Here is a 20,352-nt window from a genome sequence, read left to right on the forward strand (position 1 = left end):
ACCTATGTGAGAATGCTGTTCATCGACTACAGCTCGGCATTCAACACCATGGCATTCAACACCATAGTACCCTCCAAGCTCGTCATCAAGCTCGAGACCCTGGGTCTCGACCCCGCCCTGTGCAACTGGGTATTGGAATTCCTGACGGGCCGCCCCCAGGTGGTGAGGGTAGGCAACAACATCTCCTCCCCGCTGATCCTCAACACGGGGGCCCCACAAGGGTGCGTTCTGAGCCCTCTCCTGTACTCCCTGTTCACCCACGACTGCGTGGCCACGCACGCCTCCAACTCAATCATCAAGTTTGCGGACGACACAACAGTGGTAGGCTTGATAACCAACAACGACGAGACGGCCTACAGGGAGGAGGTGAGGGCCCTCGGAGTGTGGTGTCAGGAAAATAACCTCACACTCAACGTCAACAAAACTAAGGAGATGATTGTGGACTTCAGGAAACAGCAGAGGGAACACCCCCCTATCCACATCGATGGAACAGTAGTGGAGAGGGTAGCAAGTTTTAAGTTCCTTGGCATACACATCACAGACAAACTGAATTGGTCCACTCACACTGACAGCGTCGTGAAGAAGGCGCAGCAGCGCCTCTTCAACCTCAGTTGGCTGAAGAAATTCGGCTTGTCACCAAAAGCACTCACAAACTTCTACAGATGCACAATCGAGAGCATCCTGGCGGGCTGTATCACCGCCTGGTATGGCAACTGCCCCGCCCTTAACCGTAAGGCTCTCCAGAGGGTAGTGAGGTCTGCACAACGCATCACCGGGGGCAAACTACCTGCCCTCCAGGACACCTACACCACCCGATGTTACAGGAAGGCCATAAAGATCATCAAGGACATCAACCACCCGAGCCACTGCCTGTTCACCCCGCTATCATCCAGAAGGCGAGGTCAGTACAGGTGCATCAAAGCTGGGACCGAGAGACTGAAAAACAGCTTCTATCTCAAGGCCATCAGACTGTTAAACAGCCACCACTAACATTGAGTGGCTGCTACCAACACACTGTCATTGACACTGACCCAACTCCAGCCACTTTAATAATGGGAATTGATGGGAAATTATGTAAATATATCACTAGCCACTTTAAACAATGCTACCTTATATAATGTTACTTACCCTACATTATTCATCTCATATGCATACGTATATACTGTACTCTACATCATCGACTGCATCCTTATGTAATACATGTATCACTAGCCACTTTAACTATGCCACTTTGTTTACTTTGTCTACATACTCATCTCATATGTATATACTGTACTCGATACCATCTACTGTATGCTGCTCTGTACCATCACTCATTCGTATATCCTTATGTACATATTCTTTATCCCCTTACACGGTGTATAAGACAGTAGTTTTGGAATTGTTAGTTAGATTACTTGTTGGTTATCACTGCATTGTCGGAACTAGAAGCACAAGCATTTCGCTACACTCGCATTAACATCTGCTAACCATGTGTATGTGACAAATAAAATTTGATTAGATTTGACTTGATTTGTTGCGTTTATAATTTTGTTCAGTATACTTTTTCAAAGTACCTTTTTAGATAAGTAAACTATATTTTTTCTTACTGGTAGCATAACGTCTTTCAGTGTGAAGTATTTGGTATCATTAGGAATGGATATGTCATTCTACATATTATATGCACATTTCATAGAGCTTACAAATATCTTATCCCAGCATAAGAAGATACAGGGCCCTCAAAGAACATATATGGACTGGAGACTCATGTTTTGCGGAGGTAAAACAGAACATTACAGAACAGTTCTATAAATGTATATAAATAGCAACTTACTTTCATTCAAGTTACTACACTACAAAATTCACTGCATCAGGCGTATTACCCAAGAGTCCTGCATGTTCATTTTCTTTTGGGGATATTTTAGGTCATTTTTTATTTTTCCAATACTTGCATCTGATAAGTCATTATGTTAATAGCTCATTTAATTTCACTTATCACGTGTGAAATGTGAAACAATCCCTACAGAGTAAAGCAAGACAAAACAGTAAATAAAACTCTGATAAAAACAAAATGTAAAAGCCTGACACTCAAATAGACAAACCTTCATTCTGGGCACAAACAAATAGCATACAGTAACATGACCTTCTCATGTCTGTCTGATGTCACTGGATGGACAGACATTTTGTAAAAATCATTCAACACTCAAATAAATGCATGTCCTCGTGTTCGTTCATGTTTGCCTGGCCACAGAAAATAATGCGATGTAAAATTCACGGAAATCTATTTCCCTAGCCCATAGTCTGGTGCCGCCCAGATAGGCCTGCTAACGTCTTTATCTTTAGGCTCAACCCAACCAATCAAACACCCTTGGTCCGCACCCAAACTGGAGAGTCAGTCTCCACTGTGACTGGGTTGTCACCCTCACCCAGCCCTCACCCTAAACCGTGTCACCTGACACCTCCCGCGTACATCATCCATACATTTAATTTAGTTGAAATATGATACAAATATGGTGCCATATAATGCCACCCACAATGAAAGCTCCTGGAAGATGGTTGCAGTTATATTTGATATGTAGATGATTCAAACGACAAACATCTACATCAAGAAGAGTCATTGCATCATATTCAGTTGAAATGAGCTGCTGATGCTTGGGTACCCTTTCCTTTGTACTCAAGATCTAAGCCGCAATTGATTGCATTTCCATGGCATGAACTATAAAGTCTGTGTGGTAGGGAAAATCTGTATGGATGTGCTGTTGCAACACATTTTTGAAAGTTTCAAGAGGAATCATCTCAGTTGTCTGTTTCTTAGGTGGTTCTCTTCAAGTCATAATGTTAAATTATTCAGTTACTTCAATAACCAGTTAAGTTCACGTCATGTTTGAACAATGTTTGCTTGGGTGCGTCTGAATATTGACAAAAAATAATTAGACAAGATGTAAAACAAAACACCTCTTAAAATGTGATGGTGGAAAGATACACTACATGACCAAAAGTATGTGGACACCTGTTCGTCAAACATCTCATTCCAAAATCATGGCCATTAATATGGAGTTGGTCACTCCCCCTTCGCTGCTATAACAGTCTCCACTCTTCTGGGAAGGCTTTCCACTAGATGTTGGAACATTGCTGCGGATACTTGCTTCCATTCAGACACAAGCTTTAGTGAGGTCGGGCACTGATGTTGAGCGATTAGGCCAGGCTCGCAGTTGGCATTCCGATTCATCCGAAAGGTTTTTGATGGGGTTGAGGTCAGGGCTCTGTGCAGGCCAGTCAAGGCCACACCGATCTCGACAAACCATTTCTTTATGGATCTCACTTTGTGCAAGGGGGCATTGTCATGCTGAAACAGGAAAGGGCCTTCCCCAAACTGTTGCCACAAAGTTTGAAACCACAGAATTGTCTAGAATGTCATTGTATGCTGTAGCGTTAATATTTCCCTTCGCTGGAACTAAGGGACCTAGCCCGAACCATGAAAAGCATCTCCAGACCATTATTCCCCCTCCACCAAACTTTACAGTTGTTGCTATTTTGTTGCCTTACAACCTGGAATTCAAATATATTTGGGTGGGGGGATTGTATCATTTGATTTACCCAACATGCCTACCACTTTGAAGACGCAAAATATTTTTGGGGTGAAACAAACAAGAAATAAGACAAAATAATGGAAAACTTGAGCTTGCATAACTATTCACCCCCCAAAGTCAATACTTTGTAGAGCCACCTTTTGCAGCAATTTCAGCTGCAAGTCTCTTGGGGTATGTCTCTATAAGCTTGGCACATCTAGCCACTAGGATGTTTGCCCATTCTTCAAGGCAAAACTGCTCCAGCTCCTTCAAGTTGGATGGGTTCTGCTGGAGTACAGCAATCTTTAAGTCATACCACAGATTCTCAATTGGATTGAGGTCTGGGCTTTGACTTGGCCATTCCAAGACATTTAAATGTTTTTCCTTAAACCACTCGAGTGTTGCTTTAGCAGTATGTTTAGGGTCATTGTTCTGTTGGAAGGTGAACATCCATCCCAGTCTCAAATCTCTGGAAGACTGAAACAGGTTTCCCTTCAAGAATTTCCTTAAATTCTGACCAGTTTCCCAGTCCCTGTTGATGAAAAACATCATTGTGTTGGTGTTCTCAGGGTGATGAGAGGTGTAGGGTTTGCGTCAGAAATAGAATTTTCCTTTATGGCCTTTATGGCCAAAAAGCTACATTTGAGTCTCATCTGACCAGAGTACCTTCTTTCATATGTTTGTGGAGTCTCCCACCTGCCCTTTGGTGAACACCAAACGTGTTTGCTTATTTTATTTTTCAAAGAGGTGAAGCAATGTCTTTTTTCTGGACACTCTTCCGTAAAGCCCAGCTCTGTGGAGTGTACGGCTTAAAGTGGTCCTATGGGCAGATACTCCAGTCTTCGCTACGGAGCTTTGCAGCTCCTTCAGGGTTATCTTTGGTCTCTTTGTTGCCTCTCTGAATAATACCCTCCTTGCCTGGTCTGTGAGTTTTGGTGGGCAGCCATCTCTTGGCAGTTTTTTTGAGGTGCCATATTCTTTACATTGTTTAATAATGGATTTAATGGTTCTCCGTGGGATGTTCAAAGTTTCTGATCTTTTTAAAAGGAAAATATTTTGGGAATTTTTTAAACAAGATATTTTTTCTATTTCCTATTTATACTATTTTGTGTATGTCCATTATATTAAATCAAATTAAAAATCATCCATTTAAATTACAAGTTGTAACGCAACAAAATAGGAAAAACGGCAAGGGGGATTAATCATTTTGCAAGGCACTGTAGTGTTCTCCTGGCATCCGCCAAACCCAGATTTGTAAGTCAGACTTCCAGATGGTGAAGTGTGATTCATCCCTCCAGAGAACGCATTTACACTGCTTCAGAGTCCAATGGCAGCGAACTTTACACCATTCCAGCCAACGCTTGGCATTGTATATGCTGATCTTAGGCTAGTGTGCAGCTCTCGGCCATGGAAACCGATTTCATGAAGCTCCCAACCAAAAGGTTATTGTGCTGATGTTGCTTCCAGAGGCAGTTTGGAACTCACTAGTGAGTTTTGCAACGACGATTTTTGCGCACTTCAGCACTCAGCAGTCCAGTTCTGTGAGCTTGTGTGGCCTACCACTTTGCGGGTGAGCCGTTGTTACTCCTAGATTTTTCCACTTCACAATAACAGCACTTATAGTTGACGAAGAGAGAAATTTGACGAACTGATTTGTTAGAAAGGTGGCATCCTATCGCGGTGACACGTTGAAAGTCACTGAGCTCTTCAGCAAGGCCATTCTACAGCCAATGTTTGTCTATGGAGACTGCATGGCTGTGTGCTCGATTTTATACACGTCAGCAACGAGTGTGGCTGGAATAGCCAAATTCACAATTTTGAAGGGTGTCCACATACTTGTGTGTGTATACAGTGCATTTGGAAAGTATTCAGACCCCTTCTCGTTTAACACATTTTGTTACGTTACAGCCTTAACCTAAAATTGATTAATGTTTCCCTCAATCTACTCACAAAAAAACATAATGACAAAGCGAAAACAGGTTGATACATTTTCGCTAATTTATAAAAAACAGATACCTTATTTACATAAGTATTCAAACCCAAAATTGAGCTCAGGTGCATCCTGTTTCCATTGATCATCCTTGAAATGTTTCTACAACTTGAAGTCCACCTGTGGTAAATTCAATTGATTGCACATTATTTGGAAAGGTACACACCGGTCTATATACACAGTTGACAGTGCATGTCAGAGCAAAAACCAAGCCTCGAGGTCGAAGGAATTGTCCGTAGAGCTCCGAGACAGGATTGTGTCGAGGCACAGATCTGGGGAAGGTTACCAAAACATTTCTGCAGCATTGAAGGTCCCCAAGAACACAATGGCCTCCATCATTCTTAAATGGAAGAAGTTTGGAACCATCAAGACTTGCCAGAGCTGGTTTCCTGGCCAAACTGAGCAATTGGGGGAGAAAGGACTTTCTCAGGGAGGTGACCAAGAATCTGATGGTCACTGACAGAGCTCCAGAGTTCCTCTGTGGAGATGGGAGCACCTTCCAGAAGGATAACCAACTCTGCAACACTCCACCAATCAGTCACCTTGAGTCATACCCAAGAAGACTCAAGGCTGTAATCGCTGCCAAAGGTGCTTCAACAAAGTACTGAGTAAAGGGTCTGAATATTTATGTAAATGTAATATTTCCGGGATGGGGGTTTTACACACATTTCTAAAAACCTGTTTCTGCGTTGTCATAATGGGGTATTGTGTGTAGATTGAGGAGGGGGAATTTAAAAGAAAATCCATTTTAGAATAAGGCTGTAACGTAACAAAATGTGTTAAAAGTCATGGGTCTGAATACTTTCCCGAATGTACTGTATATGGTGTAGGTCAAATAACCATGCCAAAATAAGGCCCTAGTATCTCTTTCCATAAAAACGTACTTTGTATGGGGGTATGGAGGGGCGTCGAGGCGAGATGTCAAACACCTGTTATTGCAAAACTGTTTGGGGTCTGATTAGAAGGGGTGGGGGCATGTCATTGGTCAGAGACAAACTGGACCAGACCCAGAACATGATAGATAAGGGGACCAGAGCTGTGATGTCATCACCATATGTAAATGAGCTGGTGGCCTTAAAGGAGACCATTCCAAGCTGTCAGGGGTCTGTGAACAACCTGGTGCTGTTGGAGATGTGCTGGTGGTTGTAAACCAGAGCAGCGTGTTAAGAGCACCATCAACACCCTTAAATAACACTTTGTTCTTCAAGAGGAGACTGAGGACAACGCAGACAGAACAGATGTGGAGGTGAGCACTTAAAGGCCAATTCTGTGATATTTACAGACATTTTTGATCACCTAACCAAGTCACGAAACATCTACCGCTGTCGGTTGTGCTTCATTTGAAGGTGGATCATTAGGGGAGAGAGCTGATGTTTAGAGAAGGTCCTCTATTATGAGGATCTGCAAGTGTTTTTTTTAGTTAACCACAAGCAATTGCATCAAAGGAACGCATGTACACGCTATCGATATAATGCAATGTGGGACCTGCACTTGGTTAGTCTTGCAATAGGAGTCCTCAAAAAGATTTGGACACCTGACATTTCTGTGGATCACGCATGCATTTTATGTCTGGGAAAATATAATATCATTCTAGAATATAGCATGCATATTGTATTCATACCCAGGGTGGTTGACTTCTCAATGTTAATACATTAACAACATATTGACTCAAACCGGTTTCTCTGTATTGGTTTGTGTGTGTTTAATATGTAATATCCATTCTCTTTTTTTCCAACAGGTTTATTCATTTAGGTGAAGTCATCATGGGACATTGTATGTTGGTCTTGTACCCTGGACAGGATATCATCATATACTGTAAGTTCGTTATGGTGACACTACAGTATAGATGATGTACTATCCAGGGTCTCATTCCCCCTTCTAGCTACTATCAGCACCCCCACACACTGTTGATGGTTGGAAGCTAGAGGGTGGCGATCAAACCGTTACCATTACTGAGTTTTAGCAATGGTAAGGGTTCTATTGACGCCTCTCAATGTCATAGCTACATTTGTACACACACGAACGGATGGACAGACGCTGCTGGCGGTTGGAAGCTAGAGGGTGGCGATCAAACCGTTACCATTACTGAGTTTTAGCAATGGTAAGGGTTCTATTGACACCTCTCAATGTAATAGCTACAGTAGTACACACACAAACGGATGGACAGATGCGGTTGGAAGCTAGAGGGTGGCGATCAAACCGTTACCATTACTGAGTTTTAGCAATGGTAAGGGTTCTATTGACACCTCTCAATGTAATAGCTACAGTAGTACACACACAAACGGATGGACAGATGCGGTTGGAAGCTAGAGGGTGGCGATCAAACCGTTACCATTACTGAGTTTTAGCAATGGTAAGGGTTCTATTGCTGCTTCTCAATGTCATCTGGAGTTGCGACAAAGGAAACTAAAAACGGGTGGACTGGACTTTTCTTCCTTGCAACAAAGGAGCATTTGTTTACAACAGATTAGTAATACCAAGAACCAGAATTGTGTATAAGAACTGATTTAGATATTTTAATTGTAAGGTGTTTGTTGACTTGTGAAATAAATGTTTTAATTCAAAAGCAAATTACTATCAATGTCTGGGTGTACATCTTACTCTAAAGGTGGAATACTGTTACCAAGGTTACCACCTTAATGCATTTGCAGGTTACACATACAATTGTATGAATGTTTAGTTTATTTATTCAATTTCATATCCACAGTGTACAGCTTTAAAAAGCAGTTGGTTAGTCTAATCTGAGATCAAGTCTAGCATTCTACACAAGTTAGCAGTGTAAATGTCAGTAATCAATGGAGAGCAGCTGTTTCTGTACACAGTAAACAAGACATCACAGCCCTCTCGGTCTCTTCATTGAGACACTCCAGCCTTTCCTCTCTTTTTCGCTCTTTGCCCTTCCTTTAGGCCACAGAGGGCACACACTTGTTATTCATCAAGGTAGCCTGGATAGAGAAAGAAGCTCAGAGCAAACTCACGGGGGGGGGGGGGTGAACCTAATCACTATTATCTGACCCATTTTACAAGCAGGTTAGCGCTGCATTTTGCCTTCCATTAAAGAGTTGAGAATTCAGTTCTCGGGCTGAGTTTTGCTATGAGAGACAAAAGAAAGAGTGATAGAAATGGAGGCTTGAGGGGACTGCAATGGGCAGCTGAGCAAGAGAGTGCGAGACGGAGATAGGCAGGGGCTGGATAGAACAACAGGGACATTCGACAGACAGAACATGACTGTGCTACTCCCAGTTCAATTATCAGCAGGCCAGGCTAGCAGAGGTCTAATGCCAAGGGGAAGCTTCTGGAAGCCCAAGATAAACCAGAAACCTTTTCACAGCTCGGCCCAACCCCCACCACACACACACCAAAATAGAGCTGTTTAATTAAGAGGTCAAAATTGAAATTAAAAGAAAATCTTACAGAAGCTCTGAAAGGAAAAACAAATATCTGCAAGTCATCTTTTACGTAAGAAGAATGCTTGTGCAAGAACACAGTATTCTGACCCTTGAGAGAAGTGACTGTAGATGAGGCTGGGACCAAGTTCCAGGGGAGAGTGCTGTCTCTCTGTTTCTGATAGCTATCTCACTAGCTGACTCATGATGAGCCTTTACAAGCTCTCAGCAGCACATTTTAGCTACAGGTCTGTCCAAAGCGTATTCCCCCTCAGGAAACTAAAAAGATTTGGCATGGGTCCTGAGAACCTCAAAAGGTTCTACAGCTGCAACATCGAGAGCATCCTGACTGGTTGCATCACTGCCTGGTACGGCAATTGCTCGGCCTCCGATCGCAAGGCACTTCAGAGGGTAGTGCGTACGGCCCAGTACATCACTGGGGCTAAGTAGCCTGCCATCCAGGACCTCTACACCAGGCGGTGTCAGAGGAAGGCCCTAAAAATTGTCAAAGACCTCAGCCACCCCAATCATAGACTGTTCTCTCTACCACCGCATGGCATGCGGTACCAGAGTGCCAAGTCTAGGACAAAAATGCTTCTCAACAGTTTTTACCCCCAAGCCATAAGACTCCTGAACAGGTAATCAAATGGCTACATTGTGTGCCCCCTCCCTGCTACTCTCCGTTTATCATATATGCATAGTCACTTTAACTATACATTCATGTACATACTACCTCAATTGGCCCAACCAACCAGTGCTCCCACACATTGTCTAACTGGGCTATCAGTATTGTGTCCCACTACCCACCAACCCCTCTTTTACGCTACTGCTACTCTCTGTTCATCATATATGCATAGTCACTTGAACCATATCTACATGTATATACTACCTCAATCAGCCTGACAAACCGGTGTCTGTATCTAGCCTCGCTACTGTTATTTTTCACTGTTGTTTTATTTCTTTACTTACCCATTGTTCCCCTAATACCTTTTTTGCACTATTGGTTGGAGCCTGTAAGTAAGCATTTCACTGTAAGGTCTACACCGGTTGTACTCGGTGCATGTGACAAATAAACTTTGATTTGATAGTTAAGAAGTAGAAACCAGTCAGATCTTTCCTTGAAAATAGTGAGTCCAACAGTGTTCATTTCCTATTCACAAGGCCACCATAAAACTGTCCCCCAGATGATCATAACACTCAGTTCATCATAATCCTCGTCAGTTCTTCACCTTCACAGAGAGCCTCAGCTTGACCTCCCTGAGGAACACTGTGCTTAGGTCGTCTCCAGCCTCTCTGGCTATCCTGGCAACCATCTGACCAGCCTGGCCAATCACCATTTTCTGTCATCAGGAGAAATGAAGGACAGATGAAATACAGTATAATAATATGAGCATGCATTTCAATATGTCAATGTTTTAAGTCCACAAGAGGGCCACAGTTACCACAGCAGATATGAACAATGTATACTGTAATAATCACTAGGTCCTAACAACTAAATATACAGTAAATCAATGATTTTCAACTTTGTCACCATTCCCTTAGCTGAATAAAAACCTAGAGAGCAGTCTGGTGCAGGGGTCAGGTTTGAATCACTTTGAGCACTGCTGCACCAACGCAGATGTAGGCTCACATCCATCCTGTCTGTCTGCCATTAAAAATGTATGGTTTAAAAAGGAGTGCTCAGATATTTACAAGGTATTACAGGCTAAAGAAGAGGCTAAAGAAGACCGGGTATCGTGACTTGAAACTCGTGAGTCTGAGGACACAGTTTATCTACACATGTAACTATCAGTATGAGAACACATGGTAGAGCAGCTTCATATCGCAACATTAGGTGGAGATGGGTGTGACTGGACACAGATCAGTTGGCCTGAACTCCATTTCAACTCAGAAAGAAAACTGAAATTCCAATTTTCCTCATTGCTCGGAATTTCAATTTGCAATTTCAATTTACTTCCGGAATTTACTAAATTGAAGTGGAATTGACCCCAACCCTGATAGAGATATCACATAGAATCAAGCTGTAGACTCACAATGGGGATGTGATTTTAAGGGAGGAGGAAAATACGTCAAAGAGACGGTTCAGATGAACCGACACATTGACAGGTCTATGTGAAGGGCCAAACCATAGAGCAGCTTTTCTCCTCGTCTTTATCTCCTTCCACTGATGGCTTCTCACGTGTTCATTAGTAATGTAGTTAGGTTGGTAGTGGTGCTCCTTGACATGTTTCACAACAGGGGACATATCGAAATCTACATTGAAAATAGTACTGAGAAATGCAGCACACTTACCATGTGACTTTCTTTCTTCACATACAGTTTTACTGCTATATCCAGCTCTCCATTCTCCCTGTCGTGCCACAAGTCAATGGCCTGCAATTGCGAGAAATAAAAAGTTAATATAATTTCAAAAGTAGTACTACCATGAGTATTTCTCTATATGTGCTACATCTATATCTGGCATACAGATAGATATTAGGGACTAAAGAGTCAAAAATAATTGTGATTGGACACTGGCCCTACAATACATCTCAAGCTGGGATGGGAGATAGTGCTTGACAGTTAAAATGGTTGACACATGCACATGCACACGCACTATATCGGCATATGGCTATATGAGTGCAGTGCATTGTCTGGCTCTGCAGTCTGTGTGTGTCTGTAATGACGAGTCACCTGCGTCATTGTGTAAGGGACTTCTTTGGGCAGATATTCCAGAAGCTTCTCTCTGACAGTGTTGGTGCAGATCTCCTCAGGAGTCTGATCTGTCAGGACATCACTGTGGTATTGCCAAGACCCAGGCTTTGCCCCCACTAATAGGTATCTCTGTAGAGCAGACAGACAGATGTCAACAGCAATTGTTAATTGTTAGTTAAGTGTTATACATCAACATAGCTACAATTGATGTCCATGGCTTTCAAATAACTCAAATAATTCTACATTGAATGTACTTGTCAATTTAGTATTAGATGCATTGATTCATAAGTCCCTATATCACCATATGCTAACATTACCTTCAGTGTCTCCACATCCTCTCCATCCACAGCAGAGAGCATGAAGACGTCCTTGAAGTGAGCCCAGCCCTGTTGGGTCTTCAGAACCCTAAGCTGCTCCTTACTCAGCCCTGACTGGGCCTCACTGCCCTCACCATGAGCCACATCACCACCCGGCATGTCCTCATCTCCAGACCCTGATGTCCTAGCCTCCCTGTCTGTCCTCCTCTCAGCCCAGGGTGGCTTGATCATCCTGCGGACCTGCAGCTTCCGGCCGTTCACCACTCCACATGTCAGATCTGCTGTGATCTCCAACAACCTGCTCTTGCTCTTCAGCATGTCAACCTGTGCCATACACATTACACAGTTCATGTGCCAATTCATGTAGCAGACAGTTCCGAATTTATTACATCATAATAATGCATAATATCATATGACAACCATGATCTCACCTCAGCACATATGATCAGTTATTATTGACAAGGCCATGGAGAGGATGAGGTTTGCATGCATGTGATGAATAAGTTGTACCTTATTGAGAACTAGGACTGCTGGGACATCTGGGTATTGGGTCAGGCATTTCAGGACCTCAAAGTCTAGCTTGTTGCAGGCCCACTTGTCTGACACATCTACCATTACCACCACTGAAGCAATAACAACAAGAAGAGGACATTAAGATGATGGCATAGGCCAGTGACACTCACGCATAATCCTATATACATGAAAAATCAATGCAGTGCATTGACATTTGCCCACAAAATTATTTATTTCAAATGAAATGTGAAAATGTATGGGACAACATACTGTTTAAAAAGCATAGAGTAATGCTTTAAAGCAATGGGCGAGTTATGGCCAATCATCTGAGTGCCCGAAAAGTTGCAAAAAGTGAAGAGTCACACAGTACCAAGACTAGCTTCCTTGACTGTATTCCAAGGATCCTCGAGGAGAGACTTCTCCAGCTGGTGCCTGTGGAGAAGATAAATAGCACTGTTGGAAATTCACCTATTTCATTTAATCACTATAATACCACAGTAATGAAACATGTGTAACAAATCACCTCTTGACTTTTGTAGGTGTAGTGAGTCCAGGAGTGTCCAGTAAAATCTAGAGAGACAATGTATAAGTAAGCATGTACAAGTTTGGTTATCTAATACATCTAAAGTTTGTATATTGGGCAGATACTGTACATAATGTAAGATTGCCCTGAAAAACAAACAAACACTTGTCAAATTGCTGCAATTCTAAATGCAAGGTCTGTGAGCTGATTCTCACAATTTGTGTGTCGTCTTCTGTGAGAACGCCAAGGGCACGGGACCGTGTGGTGTGCACTTTCTTGGAAACGGCAAACACCTATGATCATGTTCAGAGAAACTGGTGTTCATGGAAATACACTCCTGACTGACTTAAGAGTGACTCATGATGCATATGTGTACAACTTAAAGTGAAGAAACTGGCCATTACAATAAAGTAAAGTACCTTTCTGCCAAGCAGTTGGTTGGACAGTGTGGACTTCCCAGCATTTGGGGCACCAATGATGGCCACTCTTAAAACCTTTGAGTTCTCTGGTTGATCTGGATCCTTCACCAGCAATGATAATTGTTCAGCTGAAACAAGAGTTTAGGGGTTGACTTATCAGATGTATGAGTAAAATATGAAATACATAATACAGATCTACAGAATACAAGGGAATATATATATAATATTCTTAGACATTCATTCAGTGCGCAGCATTTCGATAAGGCGAAACTGTACTGCGATGCCCTAAACCCGGAGGTAACCAACTCTTTAATTTTCAGAGGCAGCAGTTGTGATTACCGCTGTCGGGCAGAACTGAGGTTGGATAGTGATAAAGAGTGTCATCTGTCTCCGCCGCTTTGCCTTTCTCCAGTCTGCTCAAAAACGCATCCGATGTAATAAAACAGGCAGGAGTGAAGCGAAAACCGTGTCCATTATTGGTCCCTGGACGACGGGCAGCCCTTCCTAAACCAAAGCAACAGAGACATCGAGATTATCACCATTACTGCGTAGACTTGCCAGGTAATTTATGCAACTGTTATGCCTAACGTTAGTTTACAATGACGCACGAATCTGACTTTTTTCCAAATTAATTCTAGCTAAATTACATGTATGTAACCTGACATCAATAGATCAATTTCTTCAAAATGAAATAACTAACGTTGGCTGACTATATCTGATTAGCTAGTCAGCCAACTATAAGGTATGGCTGTCATGCCTGACAAGAAAATCTAATAAGACATTTGTTTCGGACAAAATTAAGTATATTTCTGGATAGGGGAAATGCTATTACATTTGCATCATCGCTTATTATTTTGAGATATTAAATCTAGTTTAGCAGATAAGGTAGATGACTGACCCGTTCTGAGAAACGGTGACGCATTTTCCAGTGGCGCAGACACGTTAGCAATTCTCGGAACACGTAAAGATTTCCCGAAAATCGAGATGCTCACACGGAAAGCCATTTATGATATAAACTTATCTGGCCGAGTTATCGCTGAAATTCAAACATACTTCGGTGACTCTATATGTAGCGCAAGGTTACTTCATGGCAGCATGATCGCTTACTTTCACATTGAACTAGGGGCGCAGCCATGATGGACAAACCAAAGAGTGGTTTTGTCTTGGAAGAGTGTCTGCTTGGTGATTGTGGCGAGCATTGGCTTTACTGCCCCCTAGCGAACAAGAGGAAGAAACGCCAGTGATCTTTCTTGCTTGGCTTCTGAGGCCATTTATCAAATGCTCTCAACCCCAATCGAAAATGGTTAAAGCAATTTTGGAACACTATATAGAAAACCACATAACATAGAGAAGGACCACATTACATCCATGATAAATCATTTATCTACTGAGCCATTGCAATTGGCCACAATAGCAATCTCTCTGCTAATTAACTCTGGTAAAATAATACTCAACTGAAAGTAAATTAACTTAAACTTGTAAGGATAATATAGGCCTATGGATCATCAAACTGATAAAAATGGCTTGATAATATACATGAAAAAATAGCAACAGACAAGTCTGCCATTACAGATTGTCAGTCCAAGTGGGCTATGTATGTACACCTTCCAGCTGACTTGTTTACCCCTGGGGGTGCCCACATGCACCACAGTTTGGAAAAACACTGTAGTCGAAACACCCTGGGCTTTAGGACTTAAAGCAATGCGTTATCCTGGGGAATATGCAGCAAAGCTGCCAAAATGGCCTTGCTTACTAATTTCAAGTTTTTAATGTCATGCATTAGTAAAGTGAAATTCCTTTCTTGCAAACTCAATTTACCACAAGAAATTGACAAAAAGGGGATTTGATCATCCAAAATTCTGCACTGAGGATAGGGGAGTGTATTTATAGTTGATAGATTGATTTGTTCTATTTTATTGTGTTGTTTTCATTCTCATCGCAAGTAAAGCAAGAGAGAGCAGATGTTTCTCCATAGTCCTTTAAACATGCCGGCTGCTTGTTAGTCCTCCAGGACCCACTCAGGGCGGAACAAACACCTCCACTGGGAAGAATGATGAAGGATATCAGGTAGCTCACAATCTGTCATCATTTAACTGAAAGCTCTGCCGAAAAAGAGGGAGCAGCAAAAATAGAGCCTTTAGCAGACACTCACTGTAGAATATACTTTTAATGGAACTGGAAACTAAAGGATATTTGAGGATCAGTATGTTTGAACTGAGCTCTCTCTCTCTCTCTCTCTCTCTCTCTCTCTCTCTCTCTCTCTCTCTCTCTCTCTCTCTCTCTCTCTCTCTCTCTCTCTCTCTCTCTCACATGCACGCACAGCCACACATTCATTCAAGGCCATTGCTCCCTCAGGGCTTTCCTCACATGGCCATCAGAGTTCTTTCTATGACTGCATTAACTTTGGCCTTCAAAAAGGGAAAGGGCTCTCTCCAAAAATAACAAAATGAATGTGCCTGCAAAACATTTACACAAAGGGAAAGGGCTCCCTCCAAAAATAACAAAATGACTATGCCTGCAAACAATTTAATTATCAATTGTAGAGCCCATGTTGCCATTTAAAGTGCACTTGGAATAATGTCATAGAAGATCAAATCAAATCAAATGTTATTTGTCACATACACGTGTTTAGCAGATGTTATTGCATGTGTAGCAAAAATGCTTGTGTTTCTAGCTCTAACGGTGCAGTAATATCTAACAGTAATATCTAACAATTTCACAACAATACACATAAATCTAAAGTAAAGGAATGGAATTAAGAATATATAAATATTGAGCGAGCAATGTCAAAGTGGCATAGACTTAGATACAGTAGAATAGGGATAGAATAAAGTATATACATATGAGATGAGTAATGCAAAATATGTAAACATTATTAAAGTGACTAGTGTTCCATTAGAGGCATTAACCTCTAATGTGCTAGTGGTGGCTATTTAACATATAATAATAATATAATAATAAATAATATATGCCATTTAGCAGACACTTTTATCCAAAGCGACTTACAGTCATGTGTGCATACATTCTACGTATGGGTGGTCCCGGGGATCGAACCCACTACCCTGGCGTTACAAGCGCCATGCTCTACCAACTGAGCTACAGAAGGACCACATAATTTGATGGCCTTGAGATAGAAGCTGTTTTTCAGTCTCTCAGTCCCAGCTTTGATGCACCTGTACTCACCTTGCCTTCTGGATGATAACGGGCTGAACAAGCAGTGGCTTGGGTGGTTATTGTCCTTGATGATCTATTTTCTGTTCTGGTTCATTTTCCAATTCATTCAAATTCTCTATCTTGCATCTGTAATGTTTGATAGCAGTAATGTTTCTTAATTGTCATTGCCAATGGAGCCTGGAACCTTCCCCAAAACATACAGGGAATTCCATTCCTCTTATGTTGACTCCAGGCGGAAAGTAACTTATGTCACATCAAATTTACCCAGAATCTCCTATAGCAGTCAGACTAGCATTAGATGTGAAGTAACAGGCAGGTGCTAGAGTGATGCTGTCAACCTTGCTGCTGGTGAGGAATAACAAAGTTGATGATAAAATAAGCTTGCGACATGAGCATGTCAAGAGGGAGCTGTAGGAGAAGGCAGGTAGGGAGCTGCCAATGCAACCGCGCATTCACCAATCCATTACAGATGATTGCAAGTCAGTAACACAACACAGCAGCTGCAACTGCCACATCCTCTATAAAGGCCTTCATCAAAATACTTTTTAAGTAATGATTTAGCCACTGAAAAAAACACCCACCAGGTCACATACTGTAGATGCTCTGATTTTTAAAAAGTTTTTATTGAACCTTTATTTAACTAGTCAAGTCAGTTAAGATCAAATTCTTATTTACAATGACGGCCTAAAGAAAAAAGTAATAGTCAATCTAGACTTGCAATCAATAGGACTTGTCTGTGAGGTGGATCGACAATGCCCCCCTTTCAAAAATCATCAATCATGTCGGCTGTGAATTGAAAAAGCGTAATTAGGTACAGCGTTCTTAAACATCCTGTATTGACATTCTTCTGGGGCAGGAGAAAAGACACCATTCTGCATCATTAACTTTACTATGGCCTGATGGTGCCCACTGCTGTGCTGCTACTTCTCCATCCCCAGCTGACGCCACTGTGATTGGGCTTTCAGACAGAGCTCTCCCCCCTGGGCCCTCCTCACTTGATGGAGGTGGTGTGTGGATGTAGTAAGGCTTTGCAGGCTAGGCAGGATTTGGCTTGGGGCATTGTAACAGTCTGGTCTGGATGATAACCAAGGTATTTCCATGTCTCATAGAATCTATATGGATCCTAAATAGACACGTACAATCAATTATATCATATACTTGCTAATTATTATCATTTATGGTAAAGAAGTATTGCTGATTCAAATCACCATTCAATATTTTAAAAATGTTGCCTATGTAACTTGTTTTGTTGTTGTCTTTCCCCCAGCGGAAAGATAATAATTCCTATATTAAAAATGTATCATTACCTGCCTCTCAACAGGCATGATGGCAGGCATGATGGTATATACTACACAATGGAATGATACATTCTCTCAATGTATGCCATTTTCTCCATGCTTCAAAATGGTGTCAATAATGGGGGAGCAGCAGGCAGGTGGGTGGATGTTTTTCTTGTGAAGAATCAACAACAAGTGGGACACAATCATAAAGTGGAACGATATTTATTGGATATTTCAAACTTTTTTAACAAATCAAAAACTGAAAAATTGGGCGTGCAAAATTATTCCGCCCCCTTAAGTTAATACTTTGTAGCGCCACCTTTTGCTGCGATTACAGCTGTAAGTCGCTTGGGGTATGTCTCTATCAGTTTTGCACATCGAGAGACTGAATTTTTTTCCCATTCCTCCTTGCAAAACAGCTCGAGCTCAGTGAGGTTGGATGGAGAGCATTTGTGAACAGCAGTTTTCAGTTCTTTCCACAGATTCTCGATTGGATTCAGGTCTGGACTTTGACTTGGCCATTCTAACACCTGGATATGTTTATTTTTGAACCATTCCATTGTAGATTTTGCTTTATGTTTTGGATCATTGTCTTGCTGGAAGACAAATCTCCGTCCCAGTCTCAGGTCTTTTGCAGACTCCATCAGGTTTTCTTCCAGAATGGTCCTGTATTTGGCTCCATCCATCTTCCCATCAATTTTAACCATCTTCCCTGTCCCTGCTGAAGAAAAGCAGGCCCAAACCATGATGCTGCCACCACCATGTTTGACAGTGGGGATGGTGTGTTCAGGGTGATGAGCTGTGTTGCTTTTATGCCAAACATAACGTTTTGCATTGTTGCCAAAAAGTTCCATTTTGGTTTCATCTGACCAGAGCACCTTCTTCCACATGTTTGGTGTGTCTCCCAGGTGGCTTGTGGCAAACTTTAAACAACACTTTTTATGGATATCTTTAAGAAATGGCTTTCTTCTTGCCACTCTTCCATAAAGGCCAGATTTGTGCAATATACGACTGATTGTTGTCCTATGGACAGAGTGTCCCACCTCAGCTGTAGATCTCTGCAGTTCATCCAGAGTGATCATGGGCCTCTTGGCTGCATCTCTGATCAGTCTTCTCCTTGTATGAGCTGAAAGTTTAGAGGGACGGCCAGGTCTTGGTAGATTTGCAGTGGTCTGATATTCCTTCCATTTCAATAGTATCGCTTGCACAGTGCTCCTTGGGATGTTTAAAGCTTGGGAAATATTTTTGTATCCAAATCCGGCTTTAAACTTCTTCACAACAGTACCTCGGACCTGCCTGGTGTGTTCCTTGTTCTTCATGATGCTCTCTGCGCTTTTAACGGACCTCTGAGACTATCACAGTGCAGGTGCATTTATACGGAGACTTGATTACACACAGGTGGATTGTATTTATCATCATTAGTCATTTAGGTCAACATTGGATCATTCAGAGATCCTCACTGAACTTCTGGAGAGAGTTTGCTGCACTGAAAGTAAAGGGGCTGAATAATTTTGCACGCCCAATTTTTCAGTTTTTGATTTGTTAAAAAAGTTTGAAATATCCAATAAATGTCGTTCCACTTCATGATTGTGTCCCACTTGTTGTTGATTCTTCACAAAAAATACAGTTTTATATCTTTATGTTTGAAGCCTGAAATGTGCCAAAAGGTCACAAAGTTCAAAGGGGCCGAATACTTTCACAAGGCACTGTATACAGTACCAGTCAAAAGTTTGGACACACCTACTCATTCAAGGGTTTTTCTTTATTTTTACTATTTTCTATCAAAACTATGAAATAACACATATGGAATCATGTAGTAACAAAAAAAGTTTGAAACAAATCAAAATATATTTTAGATTCTTCAAAGTAGCCACCCTTTGCCTTGATGACTTCATTGCACACTCTTGGCATTCACTCAACCAGCTTCATGAGGAAAGATTTCCAACAGTCTTGAATGAGTTCCCACATATGCTGAGAACTTGTTGGCTGCTTTTCCTTCACTCTGCCCAAACCTCATCCCAAACCATCACAATTTGGTTGAGGTCAGGGGATTGTGGAGGCCAGGTCATCTGATGCAGCACCATCACTCTCCTTCTTGGTCAAATAGCCCTTACATAGCCTGGAGGTGTGTTGGGTCATTGTCCTGTTGAAAAACATATGATAATCCCACTAAAGCGCAAACCAGATGGGATGGCGTATCGCTACAGAATGCTGTGGTAGCCATGCTGGTTAAGTGTGCCTTGAATTCTAAATAAGTCACAGACAGTTTCACCAGCAAAGCACCCCCACCCCATCACACCCCTCCATGCTTCACAGGGGGAACCACACATGCTGAGATCATCCATTCACCTACTCTGCGTCTCACAAAGACATAACAGTTGGAATCAAAAAATGCTAATTTTGACTCATCAGACCATAGGACAGGTTTCCACCGGTCTAATGTCCATTGCTCAAGTTTCTTGGCCCATGCAAGTCTCTTCTTATTATTAGTGTCCTTTAGTAGTGGTT

At 41.9% G+C, this 20,352-nt stretch overlaps 2 protein-coding genes and 1 long non-coding RNA gene across 7 annotated transcripts in view; 2 read left to right on the forward strand and 1 right to left on the reverse strand.

Moving 5' to 3' along the window:
- Positions 1-6,642: 6,642 nt before the first annotated feature.
- On the forward strand, positions 6,643-8,115 carry LOC124000702. Its single transcript, XR_006832651.1, has 2 exons — positions 6,643-6,784; positions 7,277-8,115. It is a non-coding gene; the product is annotated as an uncharacterized LOC124000702 (long non-coding RNA).
- A 1,770-nt stretch (positions 8,116-9,885) lies between these two features.
- Positions 9,886-14,558, reverse strand: eral1 (Era-like 12S mitochondrial rRNA chaperone 1). The gene is made up of 11 exons (XM_046303598.1): positions 14,289-14,558; positions 13,730-13,894; positions 13,391-13,518; positions 13,187-13,264; positions 12,972-13,018; positions 12,819-12,880; positions 12,446-12,558; positions 11,936-12,259; positions 11,598-11,747; positions 11,217-11,297; positions 9,886-10,264 (listed from the first exon to the last, which is right to left on the reverse strand). Exons 1-11 carry the CDS (start codon positions 14,392-14,394, stop codon positions 10,142-10,144), a joined length of 1,377 nt encoding a protein of 458 aa, XP_046159554.1. The 5' UTR covers positions 14,395-14,558; the 3' UTR covers positions 9,886-10,141.
- Positions 13,695-20,352, forward strand: part of fam222ba (family with sequence similarity 222 member Ba) — an 85,389-nt gene continuing 78,731 nt past the window's right edge. For all 5 annotated transcript variants that reach the window (XM_046303591.1, XM_046303580.1, XM_046303587.1 and 2 more), the window contains exon 1: positions 13,695-13,951. The gene's annotated coding sequence lies outside the window, so the exon portion shown is untranslated. The remainder of the gene's footprint in view (positions 13,952-20,352) is intronic.

The sequence above is a fragment of the Oncorhynchus gorbuscha genome, linkage group LG16 (genome assembly GCF_021184085.1).
Source record: "Oncorhynchus gorbuscha isolate QuinsamMale2020 ecotype Even-year linkage group LG16, OgorEven_v1.0, whole genome shotgun sequence".
Lineage (NCBI taxonomy): Eukaryota > Metazoa > Chordata > Actinopteri > Salmoniformes > Salmonidae > Oncorhynchus > Oncorhynchus gorbuscha.

Excerpts from the sequence above, each read along its gene's own strand:
- eral1 (XM_046303598.1), bottom strand. The coding sequence starts at position 14,394 with ATGGCTTTCCGTGTGAGCATCTCGATTTTCGGGAAATCTTTACGTGTT. Across the intron at positions 11,748-11,935 it reads AGGATGTGGAGACACTGAAG|AGATACCTATTAGTGGGGGC; the intron begins GTAATGTTAGCA and ends TCTGCTCTACAG. Across the intron at positions 11,298-11,597 it reads TCCCTTACACAATGACGCAG|GCCATTGACTTGTGGCACGA; the intron begins GTGACTCGTCAT and ends TCGCAATTGCAG.